Below are 20,792 nucleotides of genomic sequence, written 5' to 3' on the forward strand. Positions count from 1 at the left end.
CTTGTTTTCAGGTGATTATTAGTTAAAAACTTCCACATTGAAGAAATGACTTAAGCTGTGGAGAAAAATGAAAGTATTTCGGGTCTTATTAAAGACTTTAATCAGATTGGCTATTTTGACCACTAGGGGGAAAAACACTCAAGCAACCTCTTCTAAGTAAAGAATGTCCTGTCGTTAGACCTGCAAGTATGTTTGACAGTGGAAGGAATTTAGAACAGAGTATTTCCCAATAGTGGAGTGACAATATATTTTAAATAGAAGCACAGATGTTATCATTAATCATCTTCATTCATTTGGGAGTCTTATGAAAATAAAAAAGGACTTTCTGTGTTTGTGTTTATAGGCATTCAGCTCAGTGAATACCTGCCAGAGGTGAAAGACCTCCTGCAAGCCGACCAGCTTGGAAGCTTAAAGTCTAATCCTTACTTTGAGTTTGTTTTGAAAGCAAACTATGAATATTATGTTCTGGGACAAATGTAACTTTTTCTAAAAATGGTCACTGTCCCTGAAAATTTGTGTAAGCATGTCCTTATAAAAATCTTAGGCCTTAAACATCTAAAAATTTGTAGTTTTATAACATGTATTGCTGAATTTTGTATACTTTATTTGAAAGCGGCTACAAAACAGCTGTGTGACTGAATGTAGTTTTGTTTTTTTGCTACAAGATATTTTCTCTCCTTTTTCCATCTGAAATGTATCACTTGTTATTTCCATGCTTGCTACCCTTTCTTCCTCTTCTCATTCTGTCAGGGGTTCTGGAGTTCTTAACTCTGGTTCTGGCTACTTGTATGCACAAAGCACTTCTCGGCCTCAGTTTCTGTGACTTTAAACATGACAAGATTGCACTGATTGTCTCTGAAATGGCTGTGACTCTGCACTGAAGAGAATCTGGAGTATTTGGTGTCTTTTGGTTAGAGCTAGTGGGAAATATGTAGTAAGATAGATGTCAGGTTTGCTGACTTGCTATAGGACTAAAAGACTAAACAAGGCATAATTCATGTGAGCTTAAGAACTGATTAATTCATTGGGAAAATATTAAACATTTCTGTGTAAATAATAGAGTATTAATGAGAGGAGTGAATAAGACCTGTGTTTTCTAACCTATCTGTAAGTTACCTATGGTAAATAAGTTTATAGTATTAATGTGAGTTACAATCTTCAGTATGGGGGTTCAATTAGCTTCATGTGTTTTCAAGGTGATTTACACCGAATTCCAGCTTTACCACAGTCTAACTAATGTAAAGCATGTGTTATGCTAGAAGCCATTATAGGTTTTCTTAATATGGCATCCAATTTACTGAAAAGTAGTGGTTCTCAAAGCTTCGTTGTTCTGAGCAATGTCCTCACTCAGTTTTTATCAGCTTTAAATAAAGACTAAAGATTGGACAGGGAGTTGCTGCATATTCAGATTTTGGCCCAGTTGAATGCTCACTAAACAACTTGCTCCAGCAGCTGAAAAGGTCAGAAGTTAAATATGGTGAAGAGAGTCCGGTTCCGGGTTTCACAAAGGACAGCCGTCTGTGCCCTCTTCCCCTCTAGGCTTCAAATCCAGCCTTGAATACGTTGGCAAGAAGAGGTTAATGGAGCTCGTTACATTAATAACCGAAGGAAAGACACTAGCAGCCTTGTCTTTTTCTTTTTGCAGCTTGTATGTGGGGACAGCATCAGGTTCCAAGTTAGAAATCTACTGAAGGGTGCTAAGGGAAGTTGAACTTGTCAGATGGCGGATAAGAAATTGCAGAATTTTTATCTTATAGGACATAGACATTAACAGTTCTTGCCTGTATGATCCTTTTCAGTAATGTGCTCTGGACGTAGGATTGTGCCCCCTTCAGCATGCTGCCACAAATCTGATAGCCCTAGTGTGACAGGAAAGCCAGGCCGAGAGTGACCCTGGCCTTATTGATGGCATGATTTTGCTTTACTGCTGTCACAGTGTAATGCGTAGTCATCTTATTTTGAGGGAGGGGAAGGCTCGCTCTTCTAGCTCTATCTCATCGTCAGTAGCCTAGCACCGAAATGGTTGCATTTTTAAAAATTAGTAATAGTAAAATTAAGACCTAAGATTTTGAATAATTTTTCTAAATTTTAAAAATTTCACAACATAGTCTATCAAAGAATTGATTTTTAAATAAATTGAGTAATTGATAAAGACACATTATAAAGGTGAGCATGTTTTCTAAGGAAAGAAATTTTACTGACTTGGGAAAGGTTCCCCCCTGCCCCCCATCTTTGCTTTTCTCAAAGTCACAGCTTGCAGCCTTGATTAAATGAAACAATAATGTGTTTTTGAAAGTGAGCAGCCAGCTTTGCGTGCTGATATGTTTTAAGAATTTGTGAATATGGGGTGCCTGGGTGGCTCAGTCGGTTAAGCGTCTGCCTTCGGCTCAGGTCATGATCTCAGGGTCCTGGGATCGAGCCCCACATCGGGCTCTCTGTTCAGCAGGGAGCCTGCTGCTCCCCCTGCTTGTGCTCTCTCTCTCTCTACCTCTCAAGTAAATTAAAAAAAAAAAAATCGTGACTGTGTCAAGGATGAAGGCAGAACTGGATACACATAAGGGACTTGCTGAAACCCCAGTGAAGTAAAAGGCTACTGATCCCCTCTGTTGTAGGGATTTCGTTTTTGAAGAAAACTTCAAAAGTGAATTGTTTCTTTTACTTTGGGGTCTGAATCAGAGTCCTGAAGTATATCGCCCACCAGGCACATGAGGCCTGCGGGTAGATTGTCCAGCATGTTTCCCCTTTGAGGCCAGTTGCTTTCTCTAGAACAGGAATGGAAGGAAAGCCACACCATAATGTCGTCAGACTCACTTAATCTATTGTAATCCAGCGTACTTGTACATGTTGAAGCTGATAACTACAGAAATATTAATGTAGTTCTACCTGCTTATTCCTGGACCTTTAATTTGGAGAATGCCTGAAGAGAAAAGAGTTTTACGTATTTCTATGTAAAATCCACTCATTAGGTACCAAAATATAATTTAAAAAATAATTTTGTGTAATTCTAAAAATTTAAAGATTTTTATTTGAGAGCGAGTATGAGTGGGGGTAGGGCAGAGGGAGAAGCAGACTCCCCACTGAGCAGGAAGCCCCCCACACAGGGCTCAGTCCCAGCACCCTGGGATCATGAGCCGAAGGCAGACGCTTAACCAACTAAGCCACCCAGGTGCCCTAATTAATTCTTAAGTTAAAAAAAAAAACTAGAAAATGTGAAACCTATTTTTTTAAAAAGTAGAAGGAAGAAGATAAAGCCCTGTAATTCCACCAGCTAGACATAGCTTCAGGTACCAGTTTGAAGTGTATCTTAGGGACGCCTGACTGGCTCAGTCGGAAGAGCATGCAACTCTTGATCTCAAGAGTCATGAGTTCGAGCCCCATGTTGGGTGTAGAGATTAAACTTTTAAAAAGTGAAACGCATCTTGGACAGTTTGGGACTGTGCATACCGTGTATTCTGTAGCCCAGTGTGTATTGTGAGCATCTCCACGTATCCTTCATCCAGTGTTTCCCAGTCTTTTTCCCATTGTCATTCCTGAGGACTCTTTTTAGGTAGTTTTGTCCTAATCACTCCACCCCCATCCCCCCCAGCAAAGTTTAATTCTGCAGATATACTGTGTATTTTTTTTATGTGCTGTGCTTCTGGAGGCCACAAATCATTGTAATACCTAATTTAAGATTCTTTTCACACCCCGAAGAAACAATCCCCCCCCTTCAAAAATGCATGCCTTCACAGTTGTTGAAGATACAGTTTTTTAATGACTGCATGATACTTCACCACATGGCTGTGCCATGCTTTATTTAATGGTTCTCTGCCTCCTTAACGATCTGAACACTTGACTTAATGGTGTTGGCTTGGGTTGGGTTTTTGTTTTTTGTTTTTTTTTGCCTTTTTAGATACTACTAGAGTAAATCTTTGTACAAAAGTCTGTGTGTACTCCAAATTCCTGTAAAATTACATGACTCTTCCTGTTCAGTTTGTGGTGAAGCTGACATGTTTAGCAAACAGTTCTAATAATTTTGAATGTCTTTTGCTCCCCTCTTCTACCACCTCACCCCCCTCACCTCCTCCAAACACTCAGAAGAAAGATACTGTGCTATTGAGTGTTTCTGTCCCAGGCACTTACCTAGTTTTTAATCTTCAAGTCAATGTTAAGCAGTAGGTAGTATCCTCAGTTGAGAATATGGAGTCTTTCTTGAAGTGAGCTGCCCAAGGTCACACAGCCAGTCAGAAGGGGAAGAGGGTACACCCAGAAATACCTTACTGCAAAGTGCAAGCTTTTAACCCACTTACTATGCTGGATACTAGGAGGTGGAGGGTGGGGGCAGAGAGCTGATGGCTCCAGTGGAATCATTAGGCCGGTAGAGATGGCCAAGGCAGAAGCCATGACTTCATTGCAGGATGTCTTTGGCCCCTCGTTGGAAAAGATCTCTTGAGGATCTCTTATGTTTTCAGAACCAAACCAAGTGTTGGGAAGGATTAAAGGAAGGTAGAAAGCAGTCCCTGCCCTGCCCTGACTACTCCTAGTGGGAGAGAGGCACCCAAGCCCCAGCTTTGGGACCTGGGAGTGTGGTCTAGCTCATTGAGCCTCGCTTTTCTGATTCTTAAAACTGAATAACTAGTACCTGTCTTATTTACCTCAGATAGTTAAACGCCTGTATGCTTTTAACAATACGAAAGCATATGAAGTTTTATGAATACATATTTAATATTTTTTTGAGAGAACGAGCAGGGGGGGAGCAGACTCCCCATTGAGCAGAGAGCCTGATTTGGGCTCAATCCCAGGACCCCGAGACCCATGACCTGAGCCAAAGGCACACAACGGACTGAGCCACCCAGACACCCCTGAATTCATATTTGAATCAATAGGAAATGATAGGAGGTTTAGACCCAGCGATAGTGGGGTCTGCAGATGCGTGAGGAGCTCAGGGTATGGGGCTGCAGAGGAGGGAGCTGTGAGGCCACAGCTGAGGAGCTGCACAAGGGCCTTGTCAGAGTTTCAAGAGCAGGGCTGCACCTGAAAACTTAGAAGCAAGCACTCTCAGGCATACCGTACATGGCTGAGCTTTGCTTAGTGATAGTTCTCAAAAGGGTATGCAGGTAGGCACCCGCTTATCAGGGGAGAGCAGAGCACTGGTGTGTTCCCCAAAAGTGTACATGTATGGAGACAGTTTTTCCACTCACCCGTTAGGTCTATCCCCTAGGCCAATGAGAATTCAACAATACCAGAATGGGACTGGGTGGCCCCATAGTGACCTGTCAGAGACTATTTAAACAGCCCCAACCGTGCGCAGAAAGATGTCCGGCGCGGTGTTCTCCCAAGGTTTGCTGTACTAGCAGTCTCCTCCCTCCTGAGTGTTTGCTTCATAGCTTTGTGTGTTTGAAGCTCATAGACTCTGGGCTTAGAGAAGCTTGCAATAGAAGAGAAGAACGGCACTGAGCAAGAGTTTGGGGAAATATTGACAACCCTGTTCCCCTTTAAAATATATTCTTAGGTATTCTTCCTACTTTCGGGGCAAAATTTAAGCTTTTCCATTTATATTGGACCTATAATGCATTTGCCAGTTTATTTTTTTCTAGTCTCTTCACTACCCACTGACAGCAGGACATGAGGTATTACAAACGAAATGTAGTTCTGTCAGTCACTCATTCTCTAAAATAACTGAAAAAGCTAAATGCGAAACCATGGTTGCATTTAGCTGACCCTTTACACTCACTGCGTAAGCCCCATAATAACCAAACTATTTTTTAATTGACTGATGGTTTTAGGAAGAGCTGCCATGATGTGGGCTACAGAGGAGGGTTACATGTGCTTTTCTGTCCCTCCTCCAGAGAATCCACACCTGTCCCAGTTGCTGAGTTCCACTACCAAATGTGAATCACGACTATTTTGGGAACACAAGCACATCAGAAAAATGAATGATTCCATTCTCGTTTGTCCCACGTCACTGATGTACCCCCTCAAAGCATGTCCCTGAGTTCATCACAGAAAATTGTGTCTCCCTGTGCCTTCTACATCAGGGTTAGGACTGCGCTTGCTCCCCCACCCCCTGCCAAAAAAGAAAATGTGAGACCGGCACCAACTGGATAACCTCCTCTGACCCTCACTCCACCTTACCATAAGTAGATCCAAATCCTTCTAGAAAATCTGAAAGGCATATCCCCATATATCAGTGATATAAATAGAACCGCTTCAGCAGCCTCTGGTAGATGGTGACTCTCCAGGGTGGACTGGGAAGCCGCCTGGCCTTGGCAAGGCATCATCCTCTAAATATAAAGATGAGTTTGTTCAGCCTTTGCAGAAGGAAAAATTGCTACCCATCCTAGAGTGCAATGTCCTTGTCGTCCTCACTGGGAGGAAGGTCGAGCAAGGTTTCATTTAGTAAGGGCGCTTCACCCGTTCCACCACCAGGTCGTGGGTTCTGACCCTGGCCTTTCAGTCCCAGGACAGGGGCACTCGTAGCCCCACCAAGGAGGTGGGGACCTGGGGGCTCAGCTCGGCTCACCCAACCTGGGCCAGGTCAGTTGGGAGAGAGAGAGCACCCCCCAAATTCACGCCCTTCGTGAGCGCCCGGGTGCGCTGCGCGTCACGGAGGCGAATGGCTCTGCCCTGGCTTGGTGCCTGTCCCCGGGAGCCCTCCTCCTCCTCCCCCCCCCCCCCCCCCGCCTCTCGGTTCTCTCCTCCCGCCGCCAGTTGTCCGGCCCGCGACAGCTGCGCGCCCTCCCGCCGCCGGCTGCCCTCTCCGCGGTGGGGGCGGGGGCCGACTTGGGTCAGCCCTCTGAACTGGGGAGCTCAGCGGTGGAGAGGGCGAAATGAAGTTCCCCGGCGGGGGCGGGGGGGCGCGGGGGTCTCCTTCCTTCCCTTCCTGGGACCCCGGGTGTGACTGCTACCCGCGTCCTCTCTGTCCCACCGCTGGGACACGGCTCCCTCCTCCCTGTAGCCGCGCGTGGGGTCTCGGGGGTCTGAGTAAAGCCAGAGATGGGCTGAAATGTGGGAGGCACCCTCCGGAGCGCCCAGTGCGAGCAGAGCTGACGGGGTGGGGAGGCCTTTCGGACAGGTGCAGCTCCGGGAGCACAGGCGCACCCACGCACCCACTGGCGCGCGCGGTGACCCTCGCCCCACCCCATCCCCTCGGGCAGGCAACTGGGCCGGGTCGGCAGGGGCCGACCGGCCGGGGACACGCTCCATATACGGCCCGGCCCGCGTTACCTGGGCTCGGGCCAGGCCGCTCCTTCTTTGGTCAGCGCAGGGGACCCGGGCTGGGGCCCAGGGCCGCGGGCCGGCTGGGGGAGGGGGCTCTAGTGCCCAACACCCAAATATGGCTCGAGAAGGGGAGCGACATTCCTGCGGGGCGGCGCGGGGGGGCGGCGCCCGCGGGCTATATAAAACCTGAGCGCGAGGCCCGGCGGCCACCGCAGCGGACAGAGCCGAGAGAAGCCTCGCTTCCCTCCCGCGGCGACCGGGGCCCGAGCCGGAGAGCAGCAGGTGTAGCCACCCGCCCAGGTAGGGCGGGAGTGGGGGAGGGGTCGGGGACAGGAGAACCGTAGGACAGGGGGACAAGGTGACAGGGCACCACCGAGGGGAGCCTGGAGAATCCGGGGTAGAACCCAGCCGACTCGTTTGAGCAGCCCCAAGGCCTACTTTCTGTCCCCTGCGTCTTGGTCCTCAGAGCCACACGCGCTTTATAGAGGAGACATGACACAATCAGTTTTTGGAAACGTCTCCAAATTTATCCCCAGCCCCTTTGGGCTCCGCTACCTGGCGGCTCAGCGTGTGCCCCGTAGATTAAAGGTTTTGCTTTAGTCGTCCCAAAGGCAATACCTCCCCCACGAACCTCCCCCAAAGATCAGCAGGGGCCACTATTCTCTGGGTTGGCCAGCAGACGAAAAGGTGCCTCTGTTCTGAGCCTGGAGTGTCAAGAGGGTCCGGGATGGGCCATTCCTCCCGAGATGGAGCACCAAAGCCCCTCCCACGGCCGTGCCCTTGCAGCCGCACGCGTGCGCAGCGAGCGGGTATCGCCGGCCCTAACCTCCGAGGCGAGGCCGCCGAGGCGCGGAGAGGGTGGGCGCCCGCGCCTGGCTCTTGCCGCGGGGAGCCTGCAGGAAGGCAGAGAAGTCTCGGCGGACCCCGGGCCGGGGCTCCCGGGGTGGAGAAATCCTCCGTGTGGTCGCGACGACGCGACGACGATCCTGTGCCCCTCTCCCTCTCAGGGCAGCGCAGGGTCCCTTCGGCTGCTCCCCTGGCCCGGCTGGGGGCGTCCGTCGGTCCCCGGGAAGGGAGGGCTCTCGGGCCAGCGGGGCCGCCTGTCCTGACGCGCCGTGTGTCTCCACGGCCTTCCTGTCCTTTGCAGAAACCAGACACCATGTGTGACGAAGACGAGACCACCGCCCTCGTGTGCGACAATGGCTCCGGCCTGGTGAAAGCCGGCTTCGCCGGCGACGACGCCCCTAGGGCCGTGTTCCCTTCCATCGTGGGCCGCCCTCGCCACCAGGTCAGGCTGCCGCCCGGCGGAGGAAGCCGGGCCGGGGTCCCCGTGGAGCCGGGCCCCGGGCCACCGTGAGCCGCGGTAACGTGCGCGTGGTGTCTCCGCTCCGCAGGGCGTCATGGTGGGCATGGGTCAGAAAGACTCCTACGTGGGTGACGAGGCTCAGAGCAAGAGAGGTATCCTGACCCTGAAGTACCCCATCGAGCACGGCATCATCACCAACTGGGACGACATGGAGAAGATCTGGCACCATACCTTCTACAACGAGCTCCGCGTGGCCCCCGAGGAGCACCCCACCCTGCTCACCGAGGCCCCCCTCAACCCCAAGGCCAACCGCGAGAAGATGACCCAGATCATGTTTGAGACCTTCAACGTGCCCGCCATGTACGTGGCCATCCAGGCCGTGCTGTCCCTCTACGCCTCCGGCCGTACCACCGGTGAGTGCGCGCGCCCGCCGCCCCACCCCCCCGCTCCCGCCCGCGGCCCGCGCCGGCCGGGGGGCGCCCGCTCACTCGCCGCCCTGTCCCCCGCCCCGCCCCGCGCGCAGGCATCGTGCTCGACTCTGGCGACGGCGTCACCCACAACGTGCCCATCTATGAGGGCTACGCCCTGCCGCACGCCATCATGCGTCTGGACCTAGCTGGCCGCGACCTCACCGACTACCTGATGAAGATCCTCACTGAGCGTGGCTACTCCTTCGTGACCACAGGTGCGCGGCGCTCCGGACACCCCGGGCGGGCGGGGTGGCGCGCGGGCCCCGGGGCCCTGCGCTGAGAGCTCCTCTCCTGCCCCCCCCCCCCCCGCCCCACAGCTGAGCGCGAGATCGTGCGCGACATCAAAGAGAAGCTGTGCTACGTGGCCCTGGACTTCGAGAACGAGATGGCGACGGCCGCGTCCTCCTCCTCCCTGGAGAAGAGCTACGAGCTGCCCGATGGACAGGTCATCACCATCGGTAACGAGCGCTTCCGCTGCCCGGAGACGCTCTTCCAGCCCTCCTTCATCGGTGAGTCCCGCCCGCCGGCCTCGCCAGCAGCCCCGGGGCCGCGCCGCCCAGCCCCGCCCGGCCCCCGGGTCGCCCCCCGCCGGCTCACGCTCCTCCCTGCGGCCCCCAGGCATGGAGTCGGCGGGCATCCATGAGACCACCTACAACAGCATCATGAAGTGCGACATCGACATCAGGAAGGACCTGTACGCCAACAACGTCATGTCGGGGGGCACCACCATGTACCCCGGTATCGCGGACCGCATGCAGAAGGAGATCACGGCGCTGGCCCCCAGCACCATGAAGATTAAGGTGGGCGGCGGCCCGCGCCCCCCGCCCGCGCGTGGGCTCGGGGGTGCGGCCTTCGCCCCCTGACGCGCTCACTGTCTTTCAGATCATCGCCCCCCCTGAGCGCAAGTACTCGGTGTGGATCGGCGGCTCCATCCTGGCCTCGCTGTCCACCTTCCAGCAGATGTGGATCACCAAGCAGGAGTACGACGAGGCCGGCCCCTCCATCGTCCACCGCAAATGCTTCTAGACCCCATTCCACCAACAGCGCTCGAATTCTCCTCAGGACGACAAATCGGCTCAGGTTGCAGGTGGCTGACCTCGAGCCACCGCGCAGCAACTTCGTCTCTAACAACTTGAGTTGCTGGCAGCCGCAACGCGACACAATGTTTATAAAGTGTACATACATTAACTTATTTACCTCATTTTGTTATTTTTAAAACAAAGCCCTGTGGAAGGAAATGGAAAACTTGAAGCATTAAACTCAGCCATTCTGTCTGTTGCCTAAAGTTGTTCGTTGTGTTTACTTGCGGGGGGTGGTGGGGCACAGGGGAGGAAGAGGGGCCCCATCTTCTTGTGTCACTTTTCACAATGAGGGCGGAATGAGTGCGCTCCGAGCCACACCATTAGTTAAGTCTTCCCGTGCTCACGGTCCCCGCCCCCCCGGCCCCCGATCAGATCCATTCCCAGACACTGGCAGTCCCGTCGAGGGCCCGACCTGGCCGTCCGGTGTGAGCCGAGGAACCTCTCCCTCTCCAGGGCGCTGCACTGAGCAGTAGGCTCGAGGGGGGCCGCGGGCGGGTGGCTCCGGCCCGCCGCAGGCATCGGGCGCTGTCCGCGGTGCTGGCTCCCGAGAGCTGCTCCCCCTACGGCCCGTCGGGCATTCCCTCGAGGAAATCAGTATTCCCTCCTGAATCTCGAGGTCTAACTGAAAGGGCTGTGTTCTGCATTTAATGAACCAGTGAAGACAATCACTTCTCTACCAGACCGGGAAGTCCTTTGCTTCATGCCAAGGTGATGGTGGTATAAAAATGTGCCTCTTCCAGTGTGGGGCTGGGGAGGAGCCACGCCCAGAGGTGGGAGGAGGGTGAGCAAGGGCCAAATGAGCGGCCCAGAAAGGACAGCGTATGCTGGGCATGCACAAACACCGAGGGCAGCCCAGCAAGGAGATGTCTGCAGGGAGTGGAGCTGAGACTGGCACTGGAAGAAGAGGGGTTACCAGAGGAGGAGGAACACCACCCCCTCCTTCCCACCACTGGCCATAGTCTAAAGGTACAAAATATACTAACAGAGGTGGAATTTCTACAGGAGAGCACAGTACCTACTTTTAAGAGCTAGCTTAATGTTTTCTAGTCAAGATGACCAAGGACAGTGGTACCTAAATAAAATAGATTCTGACTCAAAGAAGGTTTGCAAGTAGAATTAACGTTATGCAATGTTGTAAGCCACATAGCCACATGTTTATTCATTGTCTCCTTTTATGGCCTACTGAAAAGTTTCTGAAATCCTTGAGGCCTCTAATGTGGGAATACTGCCAAACCCAGATATCAAGAAAATCAGTAATTCAGTAGAATTTAAAATTTTAATAAAACAAGTCTATGATTCCATGTATTATTGCCCCATCAAGGGTGGATAAATGTTAAAAATGGCCCAAGTTCTAGTCTCTTGGAGGAATCTAGGTTTTATTGATAATGACAGGTATACATAGGCATATCTGAGCAAATCAAACCCACGTACACACAGATTGAATAATTCATGTAGCCAGCAGCCTGGAAAAATGTCAGAGTTACATGAGTTAACTAATTGTTAAGTGTTTTCTAACCAAAACCCAAAATACCTTAATTAAGATTTCAGTAAGGTAGGTAAAGAGATAATGACCCATTTCTCCTGTGATCATAATCATTACATGACTCATGGTCATTTAGAACTCACAGAAGTTTTCAGTATAATCTGGTAGCCTTTCCTTGTGCACTACCTTTGATACTGCTCTTCTACTGAAAAAATGTGCAAACATTACCAATTGTGGTTTCACTGGGAATGCGCCAAATCTAAAAATTACTTTCCTTACTGACACGTCTCTAAAAACAACAACAACAACAACAACAAAACATCACACATTTTATTAGTGTTCTGTTAGCTTTCCTGCTTTCCTATTAGGTCATGATTATAGGTATTTGGTAAATTGTATTACCTATATTTGTCCTGAAAGAGGATGTTGGGTGTGGTAAAGAATGAGTCGTTTGAAAATATATATCTAGAGCATATACAAATGTTTGTGCTGGATGAGAGGAGAAAAACTGAGTCCAGCAGCTCTAAGAGTGTTTGTGGTAAGAGGAATCAAGAAGTCCCTGTGTGGTGGTAGTGGAGCGAATAATGTTACAACCGATTCCCCAGCTGAACAGCCATCTCAGAGAATCAGTTTTTGGAGCATTGAGAGAATTTTCAATTCTTTGTTGTTTTCAACAACAAAAAATTTCCCCACCCATTGCTTATGGTGTGTTTCTTTAGACGTGGCAGTGGGACTTATCAGGGATCTTATTTCCTTCTCACAAAAGCTTGTGAAGTTGCCACCAATTTGTTTTCACTAAATCTATATGACTAGTGTTCAGTTGAAGAAAGAAGGAATAGAGAAGAACATGAGAAGAGAGAATGTGTCAGGATTAAAAAGGATTAAGTTTGAGTGGGAGAAAGGAAAGGACCCCATACCCCAGTACACCCTAGGCTCCATCATTTAAACCTTTGGAAGTTCGATTTGGACCATGGAATATCAGGGTCCCTCCCAGCTGCATCTGTCCCCTGACCTATTGCCCCAGATGTGGTCAAACCCACAAAAGGTTAATGAAATATTTTGTTGCCCACGTACCATGTGCAAGGGGTACAGAGAGGGCTAAGATACAGTCCCATCCTTAAGAGTTTGGTGCCACGATCCCCAATATCACCGGGCACTTACGCCTTGACCCTGATTACCACAAAGCCTATCGGAGCTCCTAGAGGCCGGGCCCACTCTGCACTGTGAACCCTCTGATGCTGTGGATACAGTGGCTGTTTTGTAGCCTGTTCAGCCACTTGCCACCATGAGGCTGGCTTCCCTTCCATTGTTTTCTGACAAGGCTCCATGGGCTCCAAATATTGGTTCTTATGGGGAAACACATCCCTCGTTGTGCTCAAGAGGGTCTGCCCTGCCTCTGGTGCTGGGGACACAGAGTAGCACTGCCTCTTACCAGGTAGTGCCTCAGCCCCGAGGACTGGAGGTGGAAATGGGCTCATGCCACAGAACGGCACGGCCATGTGGGCATCAGCTTACCTACCTGACTGCCTCCTTCTCCTCTTTGTCTCATTTCTGTCACTTTCATTTCCTTTCTGTCCTGTACTGTTATTTGGAAGGCATCCATTTCAGCACCGTTGATATGTCATAGTTCTTTTGACTAATTACCATAAGCCGATGATACATGCCTCAACTGCAGCTCTCAGAAAGAAACTGAGAAAATCTGACTTTGATGGCTCTCCGTTTGGGTAGGCAGCACAGTAAGAGCGCAGGATTCTGGGCCACCTGCCTCCTCGCCACCCAGAGCCGGAGCCAGCTCCCAAGCCATCATGGGCTGCAACTTCCAAAGGTGGGTTAGGGAGGCAAAGGCAGCTGAAGGTTAGTCAGATGTGAATGAGGAACATGCCGGGGCTTCACCAAGGGTGGTCCTGTCACACAGGAAGCTGGAGGACCTGCACTGGGTGAAGGAGCCCCGAGCCTTCTGGTGACCCTGCCCCTCTTATCAGTTTCTTAATGGCTCCTCCTGATAATGAACAGCTTCTGAGGGTGATATGTGAGTAAAAGACAGATTGTGGAAGGTGAGAAGATGACATTGGTGGTCCTCATATGCACCAATAGTAGTATCAGGATTGCCTTTTGTATGATGATTGGCGTTTCCTAAACCTAATCACTGCAGAGTTGCTGGTGACTAGAGCTGGTCTCAAGAATGGCAGATTCTCTGTATCATGGGCCAAGGGGCAGCCATAACACCCTTGGATCCTTATGCTACCACATCTTCACTTCTTTCCTTCATGGCACCTGTATGAGGATCCTGTGGTTGCTGTAACAAATTACCACAAAGCAGGTGGTTTAAAACAACAGGATCTAACTTTTTCACAGTTCTGGAGGCTACAAAGTCAAGACCAAGGTGGTGGTGGGATTGGTGTCTTCTGAGGTCTCTCTCCTTGGCTTATAGATGGCTATCTTCTCCCTCCCTGTGTCCTCACTTTGTCTTCCATCCTTCCATGTCTGGGTCCAAATTTCCTCCTTAGAGAACATCAGTCTTGCTGGATTTAGTGCCCACCTTAATGACTTCATTTCAATTTAATTACCTCGTTAAAGACACCGCCTCTGAATTCAGTCACATTCAGAGGTACTGGGTGTTAGGAGTTCAACATATGAATGGGGGGGTTTGCACAATTCAGCCTCAGATAGGGGCAGCAAATTGACCCTCTATAGTACCTAAGAAACCCTATAACAACTCATTTGTATTAACATTAACAATTCATTTTAATAAGTCATGCATCTCTTACATTAATATTGTGTCTATGCTCTATGAAGCACTCTCGCATACATGAACTGATTTTAACCTACAAGGTAGCTAGAATAGAGACTATTATGCCACTTTTATACATGATAAAACTGAGACCTCAAGATTGAATGACTTGCCCAAGTTTATAAATTAGGAAAAGAGGTAGAGCAAAGACTTGAACCTGGAACTCTTGACTCTATTCTCTTATTTCAACCTTGGTATGTCCTTATACTTTATACGTATTTCTTGTAAACAGCATATGATTAAATAGTTTTTCCAGCAGGATAATTTTGTCTTTTAATTGGAACACTTGGTCCATGTATATTTGATGTAATCACTGACATATTTGGATTGAATCGATGATTTAACCAGTGGGGAGCCTGCCATGGGGCTCAGCCTCACGACCCTGAGACCATGACCTCAGCCAAAATCAAGACACACAGGTGAGTGAGCCACCCATATACCACCCCCATTCTATCTTTTTAAACCCCCAGATATTATCATTTGTTCTACATCAGCCATGGCTTTAACCTCCTCAAGATATTATAATTGTTTTATACAGTTCAGATTTACTTGTATATTAACAATTTTCTTTGCCCATTTCTTGCTTTCTGTGGATCCTTTCCAAGTGGGATCATTTTTGGTTTCTGCTTGAGCACATAGTCTTTAGAATTTTTTTCATGAGAATCTGTTGGTCGCAATATCTCTCAGTTTTTGTTTGTCTATGTATGTCTATTTCTCCGTCATTCTTGAGAGAATTTTTTCCTGAATATAGAATTCCTGGTTGACAGTTACTTCTTTCACCATATTGAAAATGACATTTCTCTATCTCCTGAGTGCCGTTGTTGCTGTTGAGATGTCAACAGTCAGCCTGGTATTTCTTTGAGGCAAGCTGTATTTCTCTCTCCCCGCCTCTCAACTTTTTTTTTTTTTTAAGTTTTCTCTTTGCCTTTGATAATCTGCAGTTTCTCTGCGATGTACCTAATTGTGGGTTTCTTTTTTACTTATCTTCTTTGGAATTCATGAGCCTTTCGAATATGTGGATTGGTGTCTTTTCAACAGGTTTGGGAAATTATCAGCCGTTATTTCTTCAAATACTGGCTCCAGTCCCATGTTTTCTCTCCTTTCGTTCTGAAGAATTGACAAATTTGGCTTCACCAAAATTAAAATACTTGTTCATCAAAGGACATTAAAAAAAATGAATAGTCGGGTGCCTGGGTGGCTCAGTTGGTTAAGCGTCTGCCTTTGGCTCAGGTCATGATCCTGGAGTCCCGGGATCGAGTCCCACATTGGGCTCCCTGCTCAGCGGGGAGTCTGCTTCTCCCTCTGACTCTCTTCCCTCTCGTGCTCTCTGTCTCTCATTCTCTCTCTCTCAAATAAATAAATAAAATCTTTAAAAAAATGAATAGTCAAGTCTAGTACTGGGAGAAAATATTTGCAAAACATACCTGACAAAGGTTTGTATCCAGGCTATATAAATAACCCCTACAATTCAATAACAAACAGATAAAAATGCAGTAAAACGGGCAAAATATTTTGAACAGACACTTCACAAAAGAAGATATGCAAATGGCCAATAAGATAAGCACATGATCATACTTGTTAGGATGGCTATTGTCAAAAACAAACAAACAAACAAAGAGAACAGAATAACAAGTGTTGGTGAGAATGTGGAGACATTGGAACTCTTGTACATTGCTGGTAGTACTGTAAAATGGTGTAGGCTTTGGGGAAAATATCATGGAAATTCCTAAAAAAAATTAAAGACAGAAGATATGATCCAGCAATTCTACTTCTGAGCACATATCCAAAGAAATACAAGCAGGGACTCAAAGAGATATTTACACAACCATGTTCATAGCAGCGTGATTCACAATAATCAAAAAATTGTAGCAGCCCAAGTGTCCAGTGATGGATGATCGGATAAACAAAATATGGTATATTTGTACAATGGGATATTATTCAACCTTAAAAGGGAAGGAAATTCTGACACACACTACAACATGGATGAACTTTGAGGATATTACACTAAGTGAAATAAAACAGTCCCACAAAGGCAAATACTATATGATTCCACTTATATGATATACCTAGTGTAGTCAAATTCATAGAGGAAGAAAGTAAAAGGGTGGTTGCCAGAGGCTGGGAGGAAGAGGGAAAAAGGAGTTAGTTGTTAAATGGGCACAGAGTTTCAGCTGGGGAAGATGAAAGAGTTCTGGAGATGGATGGTGGTGATGGTTGCATGATAAAGTGAATGAACTTAATGCCACAGAACAGATGGTTAGAATAACAAATTATATGTTATGTATATTTTACCCCAATTTTAAGAAAAGATAAGCACACGAAAAAGTGCTCAATATTTTTAGCCATTAGAGACAAAATTAAAGAACGATCAGAAGCTACTATATACCTACTGTTACAGCTAAAATTAAAAAGACTGACAACACTAGATGTTGACAAGCATATGGAGCAACCGGAATTTTCATACTCTGAGTGGGAATACAAAATGGTACCATCACTTTGGAAAACATTTGGAAGTTTTTTATAAAACTAAACATACATCTGCTCTAATAACTGATAATTCTATTGCTAGGAATTTACCCACAAAGATTAAAAACATATATTCACAAAAGGACTTGTACCAGTATGTTAATAGCAGCTTTATTCATAATAGTAAAAACTGGAAACAGCAAGGTGCCTGGGTGGCTCAGTTGGTTAGGCCTCTGACTCTTGACCTCAGCTCAAGTCTTAATCTCAAGGTCATGAGTTCAAGCCCCATGTTGGGCTCCTTGACCAGCATGGAGGCTACTTAAAACAAAACAAAAAACAGAAAAAACTGGAAACAGCTCAGGTATCCACCAGTAGAAAAATAGGAAAGTTGCATATAGTCATATAATGGAATACTATTCAGCAATAGAAAGGAGCAAACTACAGACACACAACATGAATGGATCTCAAAAACATACTGAGCGAAAGAAAATGTACACAGAAGCCTTTATATGTAATATTCCATTTATATGTTATTTGAGAACAAGCAAAACTAGTCGATGATATAGAAAAAACCGAACAAGGAGCCTGGGTGGCTCAGTGGGTTGAGCGTCTGCCTTCGGCTTAGGTCATGATCCTGGCGTCCTGGGATAGCTCACTGGGGAGTCTGCTTCTCCCTCTACCCCTCCCCACCCCTGCTTGTGATCTTTCTCTCTTTCTCTTGGATAAATAAAATCTAAAAAAAAAATTTTCTTAAAAAAAAAAACAGAACAGTGGTTGTCTCTGGGGAGTGGGGTAGAGATTGAGAAGTGGCATTTGGGAAATTTTGGGGGTGATAGAAATGGTCTATATTTTGATAAATATAAATTATGTCAAACAGATCAAGATCAGTGAGCATACAATTAAGATCTGTGTATTTCATTCAATGCACATTTTAATCAAAAAAATTGCAAGCAAAAATAGAATATCAGAACTTTTTTTTTTTTTTAAGTATTCTCTATGCCCAACATGGAACTTAAACTCATGACCCTGAGATCAAGAGTCACATACTAGGGTACCTGGGTGTGCAGTTGGTTAAGTGACTGACTCTTGATTTTGGTTCAGGTGGTGATTTCAGGATTGAGATCTCAGGGTCATGAGATCGAGTCCCGTGTCAGGCTCCAGGCAGTGTGAAGTCTGCTTGAGATTCTCTCTGCCCCTCTTCTCTGGGCATTCTCATTCTCTCTCTCTCTCTCTCTCTCTCTGAAATAAATAAATGAATCTTAAGGGGAAAAAAAAAGAGTCGCATGCTCTGACTGAGCCAGTCAGATGCCCCAGAATATCAGATATGCTCTACATTAAAATTTTTTCATTACTTTTCATTTTAAGGGGTTTATCTGAATTGCATTGTGGGCAATTCCTCTAATTGATCGTCCAATCTACTAATTCTTCCTTTACTCTATCATTAAGCTCTTTTGTGGACATTTAAGTTTCTGTTATTAATTTTTTCCCTTATAGAAATGTTTAGATATTCTCTTTTGTTTTTTTCCAAATCAATGAGGTCATGTTTTTATACTTTCTGTTCCCAATGGATATTTGTTATCTTTTCTCTTACTTCCTTAATAAAGGATCCAAAGGTGGGTTTTTTTTAAAGATTTTATTTATTTTTTTGAGAGAGAATGAGAGAGAGAGACGGAGTACAAGCAGGGGGGAGGGGCAGAGAGGGAGGGAGAAGCAGACTCCCCGCTGAGCAGGGAGCCCGATGTGAGGCTCAATCCCAGGATCCCAGGATCATGACCTGAGCCAAAGGCAGACGCTTAACTGACTGAGCCACTCAGGTGCCCCTGTATCCACAGGTTTTTTTGTTTTTGTTTCTTTTAACAATGTGGACCTAATAATCCCAGTAACCGGAGTCTTGGAGTCTGTGTTACCTGTTGTTTGGGTTCTTGTTCATACTACCTTGTTTCCATGTGTTTTCTTGACAGAGTCATGTTCACTGTCCTTGAAGAATTACTTGTAGAACACTTAGAAACCTGGAATACAAGTGCCTCTCTCCAGAAAGGATTTGTATTTGCTTGTGCCAGGGATCCCCTAAGATACAACTAATCTGAAACGATGATAAACTCCACAGCCTGAGGTCTCTGGGTCCTCCCAGGTGATACAAATCGGGACCGCAGGTACCTGTGAGGACCCAGCTGTTGTCACAGTTTCTTGGAAATCTGCCCCCCACACCAACACCGCCGCCACGTGCTCTGGGTTAAGGCAACTTACCTTTCAGATGCTTGCGTGTCAGTGTGGGGTGGGGTTTACCTCTGGTTAACTCCTTCCCTCTTCCCCTGTGGGGTAGCCCTTCAGCTTCAGGTAGGAAGGCCCCAAGCTTTACAGAGTTGTTAACCCCCAAGTGCAAGGTAATCTAGATAAGCAAACACTCTCAGGGAAAGAGCTGTTCCTAGAATTACTGCACTTCTGGCTTCCCTTAGATTTGGGCCCTAGTAGTGCTTTAGTATCTTGTCAACTCTTCAGTGCCTGTAAGATTTCTAAAATACTTTATCTGGCTTCTTAAAAGTTGTTTTCAACAGGAGTGTTGATTCTGAGAATTTAGCCTGCCATATTCTCTAAAAATAGAACTCCACATCTCTTACTTCTCAGGCTTGGCTTGAGCCACCTCTGAAGAACAGCACAAATCTCCTATGCAGTCTTCAGGAATTTTGCCCCAAATTCTGCTGCCTTATTTTAAAGCTTTTTTTTCTCCCTCTGGGTCTAAAAATGCTCTGGGTCTGAAATATTCCCCAGGCTGACAGGGTACCAGCTGGGAGGCAGAGGTGCCTGGAGCCCTGGCAGCCCAATGCTAATGTGCCATGTGTCAACAGGGATCAGTTGAACCATGAAAAAAAAAATGAAGGGCAAAAGAGACAAAGGAACTGGGTCAAAGTAATAAGTCACCCTACAACTTCTGCAAGTGAGTTGATGGGTGATTTTTTTCTGCCTTTTTTATACTTCAATATTTCTTCTAACTTTATTTTTCTTCAAGAAATGTGTATTATGTTAATGTTAAAAATAGTCAAGTGAAAAATGGGGGAAAAAAATCCAGAAAAGAGGAGGCCTCAGTAGTTCAATTGTGGGGGGGGGGGGGTGCTGGATGGTATTTCCAGCAGCGGGAATGGGTTTGGGCAGAGCCAACTCACAAGCCGCCTGGTGGCCAGAGGCTGGGCTCCTGAGACAGACGGAGGAGCCCAGGGGTTTGGGCTGGGCAAAGCATCAGAGGACCACTGTGTCCTGCGTGGTCCCCAGGGGGCAGTGGCTGAAAGGAGCGCAACTTGCTCCTCCCATTCCCCTGCCCTGAGCTCCAGAGCAGTGCTGGGGGAGCTGGGCAGACAGCAGTGAGGGAAGAGTCTCTGGGGTGCCAGAGACTGCCTTCTGGTCCTGGCCCCGTCTCTAGCAGGAGGGGGAAGAGCCGCCGTGGCTGCTGGCCCCTCATTCCTCTGACAGTGTCACACACGGGAGAGAAAGGAGAGGCTGTTCGGAATTACGTCAGGAGCAGGACAAGCTGGTGAGCGAGCAGAAGGGGGACACGCAATGCCACTGAAGAGCGTCTCCACGCCCAGATTCCCTGCAAATTCCGCCGAGGCTCCAGTTCACGCTTGGCCCTTCCTAAGCCAGCGTGCTCCAAGTTCTCCCCCGCTCTGTCCCTCCCCTCCTGTCCATTCCCCAACGCATAGTTGCCAAGTATCTCTTCCACTGTAGGCACCAAGAAGGAATCGCTTGACTGTACTTGAACTTCTTCAGTAAATGCTTAAAAGGGATGCCTCGTATCCTTCACATCTATCTCTGGAAGGTTCTCTAGAACCTGGGTTTTCCTCTGCTTTTTTTGTTTTTTGTTTTTTTATTATTAACATATAATGTATTGTTTCAGGGGTACAGGTCAGTGATTCATCAGTCTTACACAATTCACAGTGCTCACCGTAGCACATACCCTCCCCAGTGTCCATCACCCAGCCACCCCGTCCCTCCCACCCCA

General features: G+C 47.6%; 2 protein-coding genes across 3 annotated transcripts in view; both read left to right on the top strand.

Moving 5' to 3' along the window:
- Nucleotides 1–3,921, top strand: part of NUP133 (nucleoporin 133) — a 59,930-nt gene extending 56,009 nt beyond the window's left edge. Inside the window, exon 26 of the mRNA XM_025850785.2 lies at nt 344–3,921. Within this exon, the coding sequence (XP_025706570.1) occupies nt 344–480 (137 nt within the window). The 3' untranslated portion in view covers nt 481–3,921. The remainder of the gene's footprint in view (nt 1–343) is intronic.
- Nucleotides 3,922–7,386: 3,465 nt separating this feature from the next.
- Nucleotides 7,387–10,255, top strand: ACTA1 (actin alpha 1, skeletal muscle). 2 transcript variants are annotated; one of them, XM_025850786.2, is made up of 7 exons: nt 7,387–7,500; nt 8,348–8,488; nt 8,595–8,919; nt 9,030–9,191; nt 9,294–9,485; nt 9,595–9,776; nt 9,859–10,255. In XM_025850786.2, the coding sequence occupies exons 2-7, from the start codon at nt 8,360–8,362 to the stop codon at nt 10,000–10,002; spliced, it is 1,134 nt and encodes a 377-aa protein (XP_025706571.1). In that variant the 5' UTR covers nt 7,387–7,500; nt 8,348–8,359; the 3' UTR covers nt 10,003–10,255. The 2 variants fall into 2 exon arrangements, with proteins under 2 accessions (XP_025706571.1, XP_073735177.1); XM_073879076.1 differs by having other exon boundaries at nt 7,421–7,482.
- Nucleotides 10,256–20,792: the final 10,537 nt, after the last annotated feature.

The sequence above is a fragment of the Callorhinus ursinus genome, unplaced genomic scaffold (assembly GCF_003265705.2).
Source record: "Callorhinus ursinus isolate GAN/ISIS: 27379988/994484 unplaced genomic scaffold, GSC_fseal_2.0 scaffold32, whole genome shotgun sequence".
Lineage (NCBI taxonomy): Eukaryota > Metazoa > Chordata > Mammalia > Carnivora > Otariidae > Callorhinus > Callorhinus ursinus.

What these genes read in the sequence shown, in the direction of transcription:
- ACTA1 (XM_025850786.2), top strand. Translation starts at nt 8,360, where the DNA reads ATGTGTGACGAAGACGAGACCACCGCCCTCGTGTGCGACAATGGCTCC. An exon ending in TGGGCCGCCCTCGCCACCAG is followed by an intron (nt 8,489 to 8,594) that starts GTCAGGCTGCCG and finishes TCCGCTCCGCAG; the next exon opens with GGCGTCATGGTGGGCATGGG. An exon ending in CTTCCAGCCCTCCTTCATCG is followed by an intron (nt 9,486 to 9,594) that starts GTGAGTCCCGCC and finishes TGCGGCCCCCAG; the next exon opens with GCATGGAGTCGGCGGGCATC.